The sequence below is a fragment of the Hippoglossus hippoglossus genome, chromosome 19 (genome assembly GCF_009819705.1).
Source record: "Hippoglossus hippoglossus isolate fHipHip1 chromosome 19, fHipHip1.pri, whole genome shotgun sequence".
In the NCBI taxonomy this organism is placed as follows: Eukaryota; Metazoa; Chordata; class Actinopteri; order Pleuronectiformes; family Pleuronectidae; genus Hippoglossus; species Hippoglossus hippoglossus.
The window spans coordinates 6,644,626-6,654,727 of NC_047169.1; the positions used below are offsets into that span (position 1 = coordinate 6,644,626).

Here is a 10,102-nt window from a genome sequence, read left to right on the forward strand (position 1 = left end):
AGTTATAATCCTCAAATATTTATGTTTAACATTTTATTGCTCGCTTGTCTTTTATGTATATATTTATTTTATTTTTATATTTTAAGCCTGTTAAGCACAATGGTTAAATGTGGTTGTTTTAAATATAAATAATCATTAACCTTCATACACTGGAATTATCTTAATGTTTATTTTTAATGGCATGATTAGCTAACATACCCAAACTACAAATTGTAAAAGAGAAAAGTTGAGTTGGAAAAGAAACTAAAATAGCTAAGAAGAAAATCTGGTGTTAAATCCATTTAAAATGTTAAACAATCTGTGTCATTGAATATAATTTTTTTAGTTTTTTCATGTTTACACATGTGGAAGAAAAATGACACACAACTCATTACACAATAAATTCTTTAATACAACAAAATGTTTACATAAGCATTCCTCTGTTTAATTATTGACCCAAATGAAAAAAAATATAGGGCCTGATTATAATTTCAATGTAATTCATTCATTCATTTTTTTCCCAAATATTTTCAAATATATTCCTGAGGACAACAGCATTTAACACCGGAAAGCATTTAAAATTGTACCCATAAAAATAAGTCATTTTTTTTTCTTTCTTTCAATTCCATTCCCAAACAAGTGGAGCGAACACTCCTTTCAGCACAGGTTAGGCACCACATCACTGATCAGAGATCCATGTGTCGAGAGGACTCCAGAGTTGTGGCGGTGTTGGGACAAGAGTAGGGAACGCCAGACACTCCGCGTCTCCCTATCTAGAATATGCAAGTGTTATCAAAATAATTAAAGGTGACTGATGAAAAAAAAAAAAAAAAAATTACAAAGCGAGAAAAAGGAGAAAAGTGTGAATGAAAGCTGCTGCTGCTGAACTTCTCCAGATAAACTACTGACACGTGCAATGATGAATTGTGTAAAAACATTGTTTGTGGACATTGTGGATTGTGTATCTTCAGACTTGTCACCACCAGTGATAGCTGCCTCTGTGAATGACAGACTTTGGGACAGTAAGATTGAATTTGCGACCAGCAGTAAATGTCTTTTATATACGTTTGCAAAATACAATATTTCATTTACTAAACTATGCAATTTTTAGTAAATGTTTTCAAATATTTTCACAAATTACATGCTTAAAAAAAAAATGTCATATATATATGCAATTTTTTAAGATTTGAGTTTTTGAAACTTTAAAGCTCAATTATTAAAATAAAACTAGAAAGACATCGCGTGGTGCATGTTATGACAGTGTAGAGTAGGTTATGACAATGTACAACACTAATATACAGTGAAATGATGTGGCATTTGTGCTTTGGGTCCCGGTCCAGCATTACAATAGTAATAGAGTTTTTAGACATTCTTAAGAAATTGTGCAGCGTGTTCTCTGTTATTCATTAAAAAAATATTTAAGAGGAATGTCGAATTTTACAGATTAAAAAAAAAAAGAGGCAAAATTCAGAAAAAGTGATTTGTTAAGACTCAAAAAACTAATAAAGAACAGTGCAATATTTTGATCAAATACATAAACTTCAGCTTCTCGCACCTGAGCAAGGGAAGTTTTGAACGTCACGCTGAGAAAACTGGAAAAAATTGCAACTGATTCTTGCTTTGATGGGCGGGGGGGGGGGGGGGGGGGGGGGGGGGGGGGGGGGGTTGGACTATAAACTATGCACTTGACCCAAAATCTGAAAAGAGAACTAATCAGTACACAGCAAAAGATCAAACCTTCCCAGCCATATACGTAAATGAAATTCTTTAACATTACACTTAACCCACTTCATGGGACAGTAAAGAACCTGAGGATGCCAGCATGCTGCTACCAACTTAAATGGGCTAGGAAGGCTGAGACACCGAGCCTTTGGCGAGAGCATCGTGATGTGTGTTGTTTCTGCTCAGAGGAGTGTTGTCGCTCTCCTGTGTCTCTTCAGTTATTTTTTGACAGCTGAAAACATTTAAACACGGATAACTGAAAATAATGTGACGCATTTTCCAGATAACAAATCTAGTGGAGCAGGTTTGTAATCAAGCCGCGTTCTGACGGATTCTGACTCACGGATCGAATTTCCAGTGGAAAATTTGTAAAGAAGTCAAAGTGCATCTCAAAAGAGCCTGTTTTTGAATAATCGCATTATATAAATAAAAAAAAGGACTATGTTTATTAATGGGAGCTTTTTAAAAAGGCTTTAAAAGCATTAATCTTTTGAGTTTCTCTTATTTTATTGTGTAATAGTGAATTATATAGCTGTATGATCAGGCTCTGGAGAGGCTACTCTCAGAACACCAAATTATTTGAGGTCACTAAACTAAAATAAGCTCCGAAGCGCGGCCTTTTATCTGTTCTTGTTCGGTACAGTTCCTTTCAACATCACTTGCAAAATGCTGGAAAATGGAAAGACACATTTTCAATTACGATTCCCCGAGCCCACAAAAACTGGCAGCAAATTTTCCGGGGCTGGTAGAATAACATGGATATTTCACAATGCCTGTCGACAAAGATCAGATCAAATGTGACGCCATTATTCTGAAGAACAACCTGAAGAGGAGGAATAAATGTCACCATCAACACATGAACGTGATGCCACTGTAAATATATCGTTTTTTTTCTCACAGAGTGCTGTTGTTTTTCAGGCCCAACTAAACATGCAAAATATTAATATGTGCTCCGAATGTGCAGCGTCCTGCTGGGCCTGAATCATCCCTGAATGCTTTGACCGCTTCGCCAGTACCTGACACAGTCAGTCTCGTCAGTCACTCGAGAATTCTGTGTCATACAGTACGGTCACTTAAGGTTGGCGGTTAGTTGAAATACAGTTCTTTGGTCAGCATAGACACCACGCAGGGGATCTGCTTCTTCTCGCTGAAACGCGGGTCTTCGGACCAGGACTCAAAGCTGGTAGCTACCATGTAGTTGACCCGTGTCAGGATCTGCATTATCTCCAGCTGCTTGCCAAACTCGTTGAGGACGTTGCAGAGCGCCTGGACGAACCAGGAGCCGCGCCCAGGGTTCCTCCATGAGTAATACCCTGGAAGAATCATCATTAATCAGCACTGAAACAAGTTGAATACATCTTCCTCATCGTGGTTAAAGATACCCAACAGTTTTTCACGTTATCAATAAAATCGTATACTTTAAAACATAGACTGTATATAAAAATGGACGTCATGACAGCTCCACATGAGTGAAGCCAAAGACTCTAAATCGCCCCCTGGTGGCTGGCTGCAGTATAAATAATCTCTTTCTCCTTAATTTTCTTCATTTTTCTCAGATATGATTTCTGTCATTGAATGTTGTTCTTGTCCAAGTGTTACCTTGGTTTTAATAAGTTATTTGATGCTATAAAAACAGGGTAACGTCATGACCGGCAGCCAAGTGTCTCACGATTGGTTGAGCGTTTGTATCAGCCAGACCGCGTCTCCAATCCCCTAATTGTTACAGTGCAGACTCTGTCTCCAAATATAGTTAGGGATAGTTTATCTCTATATTTAGTCTATGCTTTAAAATATGACTTTGAAACAGTGCTTTACCTGGAACAGTGGAGTAGGCAAAGAGGAAATCTGCCTCTACGGGAATCTTATGTCTTGGATTAGCATCTGTCTCCAGGGTGTCGTTTGGCGGACCCGAATCTGTCTGTATACCATCATCAAATTCAGAACCCCGACAAGCCTGGTGAAGTAAATGAAATGACATTTCATTGTGATCCTGAGTAGCTTTCTCAACGATGACCTGGTGAAGCAATTAAAACATTAACTGTTTTTAAAAGCTGGGACGGGCAAAGTTTTACACAGTAAAAACTATCCATGGGGAGCTACTGAAAGACAATCAAATCTGTCTTTTAAACTAAATCTACTGCTTAAGTTACATAATATCGTCATTCAACCCCTTAATTATCAATTAATTAATCAAAATATTCACAGCATAGTTTTTTTTTATGAATGAAAGTCTGCCTACCTGGATGAAGAAGAGTTTTGGCTTTCCCACTAAGCTTTTGCACATGTCCCCTCTGAACAGCGAGGTCATGGTCTTGATGGGCATGGCTCCATCTGTGCCGTAGATCATGCCCTCCTCGCCGTGGCTTAGCAGGATACAGGCGAAACACGAGCTGTCACTATGGTCTTCCTCCGAGGCTGACCCATACACACACAGACAAATACTCAACTCTTAGCTCGGCTCGGGCCTCATTACACGTCTCTAACTTTTAAAAAAGTCTCAACTTAATGGCCTCATCTGAAATTTCCTCAACCATTCGCCTTCTGATTTAAGAAAAACCTTTTAAGCTAATTGGAGCATACGAAGTCTCTTACTTGTCCACAGGGGAAGACCTATGTTAAGATAAATTACAGTCTGCTTTAGCTTTGAAGTGTTCTTGTGTAGAACTCACAGTAGAACTCTACTTTTTGGCCAGTTGTTGACACTAGAAACAAGAGCCATCAGGAGATGACAAATCCCTATGTCACCCAAAACCAAAAATGTCAAAGGGCACCAATTTATTTCCTGATAAACATATTTGTGAAGTTTCATGATTTACGTGTTCTGCTCCAGACATGAAAATATCAAAGACAACAGGCGAGGCAAGGTAATATGTAACCAAAATCATTAGGCTTCATCCAGTGAGCTAAGTAAAGTGAATAATATTATCATGGGAATTCAGCCAATAATCTTCAATACTATGTCATGGAACAAGAAGTTGATAAAGGAATATTTGCAAAGCAAGTATCATTAGGTTTAATTGTTCAGAGCTCCACAAACAATGGTATCTGTTCAGGAACTGTCAAAGAATTCTTTAGTTATTTTGAGCCTAAGTGTTGAGCAGCCTGACAAATGGAAGAACAGACTGGCAAAGTAAAAGCAAAAATCTGTATGGATTCTACAGAAAAGCAGCCATCACATACAATTGTATCATGTTAAACACAAGGTTCAACGTACTTCCTATAAACACGTGACAGGAGAGGTGACCTTTCAACTGTCGTTTTAGGGACAGATCCATGCTGGTCACTAGCATTTATACAATTACTTGTACAACGGCACCCCCTGCTGTCTGACATGGTCTTTTTAAGACAAAAAATACAATACTCGTGTGAGCTTGTTCCTCAATGCATCTAAACCAGGGATCAAAGCTAGTAAAGCTGAAAAAGTTGAAAACAAATCTGGCATCTAAAACTATTCTGTGGCTTTTTGCCATGATAATAAATTAACAATAAGTGCTTCCAAGACTTTAAACCATTTCCTCCATTGAGAACACAGTGGTGTTAAGTGATTAGCAGCTAGTGAGAGCTGCAGTGGATAATTGCAGTTTGGTTGACGTTTAAATTGAAACAAATATTCAGCCAATGATGAACCGGTGAAAACGTATAACATCACCAAATATCTAATATCACCTAATATGAGTCTTTCACAGACATGTCGATATTGGCGTTTCTGTTTACAGGTATGAACATTTTTATTTTATAGAATAAGCAATGCAGATGCAAGGCAAAGGAAAGGCAATTATATTCATATTTTAAAAGTATACATTTGGTTGTATTTGTTTTGTTTTTATTTATAGTTTCTTTGACACAAGGGTTAAATAACGTCATCTTTGGAATCATTGTCAATTTTTTTTGAAATATTTATATTGGCCAATATATCGGCATCAGAAATCTTTTACTCTTGATATCAACAACGCCCCCAAAAATGCATTCCTGTATGAAGGAACAATCATTGTAGATCGACAAATTTCAAACGGCCTCTGGTGTTATAAACTTAGTCCAGCTTGACAGAATAAGGCAAGACGGTGACAAATAGCTAAAAGGAGCAAACACAGAAAGACAGAGGACTTCACTACTCACCTTCTCGGAGAAGACGCTCCATCTTCTCACACGTCTGGTCATTGTAGATGAAGACCTCGAAGCCCAGGCTCTTGAAGCACTTGAACAGCTCGCCGGCGTCTCGGTCTGTGCCGTTGCGTACATTCATCCCTGTTGAAACGGTTTGCTTTGAATACACATTACGCAACAATATCAGGTAACATTTCACCAGGTGTACATGTGTGCTGTACCTGTCTTTTCATCAAAGTTTTTGTTGTTGATGATGACGCACTTGCCCACTCGCTGGTGGCTCATCTTATACTGGAATGTTGGTGAAACGATTCTGTAATGGCTTTCAGAAGAGTAGTCCTGCTCCCGCGTCTGGCCATCCTTATTCTTCTTACTGGTGGAGTCAGAGAGAAACAGGATATTTAGCATCATTACATTTCTCTCCCTCTACATTGCTGGAACATTATGTACTTTTAAACAGTAAAAGGTATTTTGAAGTTCAGCCGCTACAATTTATGAATCTGAAGAAAATTAAAAGTAACATAACAAATCACATGAATAAAAATATTCATACTAAAAAGACCTTAGTGTCTTTTAGACCTTACAAACACACATAATGACAAAAAACACAAAGGAAGGAGAGTAACAGAGTATGTAAGAAAATCATAATAACTGGCCTTTCAATTTCAAAAAGGTGAATTTTGGTGAGAACCAAACATAACGTCTTAGAAGCTACAAGTTAGAAAAGGTTCATGTTTTATTAGATCCAATCAAAACTTCCATAAATTTGACTCTGACTGTACACAAGTGTCTCGTACACCAGATTTTTTCGAGAAAACATTTTGCGAATCTTGAAGAACATGTCTTTTAAGTTAAAATGTTCCAACACACACCAGTTACTTCAGCACTAGTAAATATCCATCTAACAGTATATAAATGATGTAAAACTCACATGAAAACTGAAAACACTCTGATCCACTTACTCAGAAACCAAAGAGTACATACATTTTCAAATAAGGCATTAATGTCTCAGCCAAATTTGGTCGCAGTAATCCACCGTCCGGTCAAGGAAGAAACTAGAACATTTTTTTTTACTTAGCGCAGATTTTAAAGCCCCCTAAGCACGTCAAAGTAGGTTGAGCGACAGGAAATCTTCCGCGAGTGGCAATTCTCACAGACCTGTCATATTTCCATTCTTTAAAAGATCCATCCAGATAGCGAAGCCAACAGTGGCCCACTGGTGGGGGGTTACAAAAATCCAGGCTTGTTCCAGAAGAGCCTAGTCATCAGGTGACTCAAGCAGGGGAACAATACACAGCAATGTGGACCAACAGTCTCATGTACATACAGTCACAGGCCGCACGGCCATATTCTAATAAACATGTGATCCAGAACTTGTTGAAGGCCCCCCCCTTCCCCTCCCACCTCCAAACTGTGCCAACATACTGTACCAAACAATCACACGAGGGTGGGCAAAGAGCTGCGGCTCTGTTCCGCTGTGGGCTGGACACGGCAGCAAGAGCAGCAGGTAGGAGGATGGTGAAGAGGAATGTGAGGCGGTTCTGAGGGTCTTACCTGGGTTCGTCATTAAGCGCTACGCCGCTCTGCATCGGAAACGCGTTGGTTTTGTCTCCTTCCTTTTTTCCCCCCAAAAGAGTTTCTCCAGACCTGGCAGCTTAATTTTGGGCTGTGTGCTAGGTTACTGACATGCTCTCTGTACTGGATGGAGACCTGACTGGGCCAGCGGGTGCTGAGGACAGGGGCGGCGCACTGTGAGCCCCCTGAGTCAGCAGCCTAGCCACCACACCAGTGCTTTCTAAAGGACTATTCACACATGGCCCCTGCACCTCGCTCCCTGCTGAGGTCAGACAGGGCAACAAGTTGCTCCTGTGCTGACAACCACAGAATCCACCTGTACCTACACACATACCGTGAGTGCCTCCCTACTTCAAACTTTACATGAGATGGACAAGAAGCACTACAAAAAAAATAATTCCTGAGAAAACCGCCATCTCACTTAACTGCTAACCAAAGAGTATCTGTTCATGTCTGTCTTGGTTAATTAAAGATTAGGCCTAAATCCAATCATGAAATACACAGGTCATGACCAACCATTCTTCCAATGGAAAAGAAGCACACCTTGGACATCAGTTTGATGAACTTTATGTAAATCATAAGGCAGCCATGACTGCATGACTGTGTAAAATAAGCACCATTCAGCAGATTAACATTTTTATAAAACCTCAAATGCATTGATAAACTATGACATTTTTGTATTTAAACAATTTGATTTAAAAATAAAACTTTTATTAGCATAAATCTAACATCTAAGAAACTCTCTTTTAAATGCTTATGTTTTGTTGTTTTTGAAGATAAAATAAAACATCATCCAATGTTATTCACACATTTTAAGGTAAAACTGTTTATTGCCATACTGAGGACACAGGCTTTACGTTTGATTACCAGTGTCTAGGAGAAACTTGTGTGAGAAGTGTTCCTCTACTACAAAGGGTCACAGTGCCACCTTGTGAGTCAGACTGGAATAAAACACATGCAAAAGAACAATGCACCAGTTTGTTGACGGGCTCCCAGGCCACTGGATCGTGTGCTTCAAGAAATACAACAAGTGCTGGATCATAATTCTAAATCTTAATGTAAATTTTTTTTTTGCAAAAACTATATTTACATCACTGTTTGAATGTTGCGGTGGTAATGATATTAATAATGTACATGTTTGAATGTGAATACTATTACTACTCTGTGTTTTTGTTCTCACACTACGGAAAAGAATAGAGATTATTTTATTTCCTTCAAAGTAATTATGTCTCTGCTCGACATTGTGTGTGTGTGTGTGTGTGTGTTTGTGTTTGTCCTGTAACAAGTTCAAACTAGTCCATCACAAGTGTATCAGGGTGGGTTTGGGAATGTGCACAGATGCAGATGATGCACGAGGATACAGATGTTGTTTTTTAACCTTGTAATAAAACGATTCTCACACTAACCAGGCTGTGAAAAAAAACATGCATCATCCCATCCAAAGTCTGTTAAACTGGATTCAAACAATTCAATTCCCCAAGGCACAAACTACACATGCCTCTACTTGCTTCCCTCTCAGGTGTGTGTGAGTGTTTCCTTCTGCAGGTCCAGTAGATTAAAATAATAAAAAAAGGAAGTCCCTACCCAAACAGCAGGAACCTTCCTTTGCGGTCAGGTTTGGCGTCTGTCACGTCTCCCGTCGTCTCCTCCTCCTCCTCTGGTCCATCTTCCAGTCCGGTGGTCTCCGGGGGACCTGCAGCCATCTGCGGTCACCAACACGTTTAAGCTTCTGCGCTGATTTACAAACAACTGCGCTGAGGCTAACGTGGTTTTAACGCTACGTGCTAACGTCGACACAGCTCCTGCGGTTGTTCAAGCAGTTTTAAAACCATTATTTAATAATATCCAGCTACATTAAGATGTTACTAAATCACCTGTGTTCTTTTGTCGCACCTAACTTTGCTGGCTGAGCTGTTTTTAGCGGAGAAAACACAAGTTGGTTCGAGCCAAGACTCGCTCGCTGGAAGTCTAAACACTTTACAATGAACTCACATTGTTATTTGTGTTGTGTTGAGGAGCTGTGGTTTAAAAATGAGTTGTTTTAGTTCCCGTCTTCGTGGTTGTCGCCGAGTTTCTGTTCCCGAAAACTTGAGAAAACGAAAGTACTTCACGTCTCTGCGTCATTACGTCAGAGCCAGGGAATGCCAGGTGTCCCTGTTAAAGCAGCGCTGATGTCCCTCTCACTGAGCACCAGCGCCCTCTGCAGGCACGTGTGGTAATGACTTCTGTCGGGATCCACGTCCAAAACAATTAGGAAATACAACTGGACAGTAGATATTACCCACAATCCCCGGCTTCCTGAAGCAAAACACCTGCCGCTTGTGACAAATACACCAAATCTGTTCTGAAGTTTTATTTCCTTGGAGACTTCTGTAATAATCATGATGTAGAAGAATGTAATTTAAACTTTTATACATATCCACTGTACATGATATATGATATATATCTGTAGCTTACACAATAATAAAACAAAGCTAAGTATAGTCACTTTTGAGTTCTTGTTGAGTCTTTCAGAGAGACGCTGATTTAAATCTCTGGTCATTTTGGAGATGTGCTGTTCTATGTAATAGACATGCAGGTGTTTCTATTATTTAGTCCACCCCATTCATAATAATGAGAGTTGGCTAAATAACAGAAACACTCCTCTGTGCCACGTAAGTAACTTTATCTGCTCTACAACTCACGCCTTCTAAAATCATCAATGAATCAACACCTTTTTAAA

General features: G+C 39.2%; 1 protein-coding gene across 2 annotated transcripts; it reads right to left on the bottom strand.

The window, feature by feature from the left end:
* Nucleotides 1-370: 370 nt before the first annotated feature.
* casp7 (caspase 7, apoptosis-related cysteine peptidase) lies at nucleotides 371-9,523 on the bottom strand. Of its 2 annotated transcripts, XM_034570017.1 has the most exons (7): nucleotides 9,373-9,523; nucleotides 8,964-9,083; nucleotides 6,027-6,180; nucleotides 5,818-5,946; nucleotides 3,941-4,116; nucleotides 3,517-3,655; nucleotides 371-3,014 (listed from the first exon to the last, which is right to left on the bottom strand). In XM_034570017.1, exons 2-7 carry the CDS (start codon nucleotides 9,081-9,083, stop codon nucleotides 2,788-2,790), a joined length of 945 nt encoding a protein of 314 aa, XP_034425908.1. In that variant the 5' UTR covers nucleotides 9,373-9,523; the 3' UTR covers nucleotides 371-2,787. The 2 variants fall into 2 exon arrangements, with proteins under 2 accessions (XP_034425908.1, XP_034425909.1); XM_034570018.1 differs by lacking the exon at nucleotides 9,373-9,523 and having other exon boundaries at nucleotides 8,964-9,102.
* Between the last annotated feature and the right edge of the window lie 579 nt (nucleotides 9,524-10,102).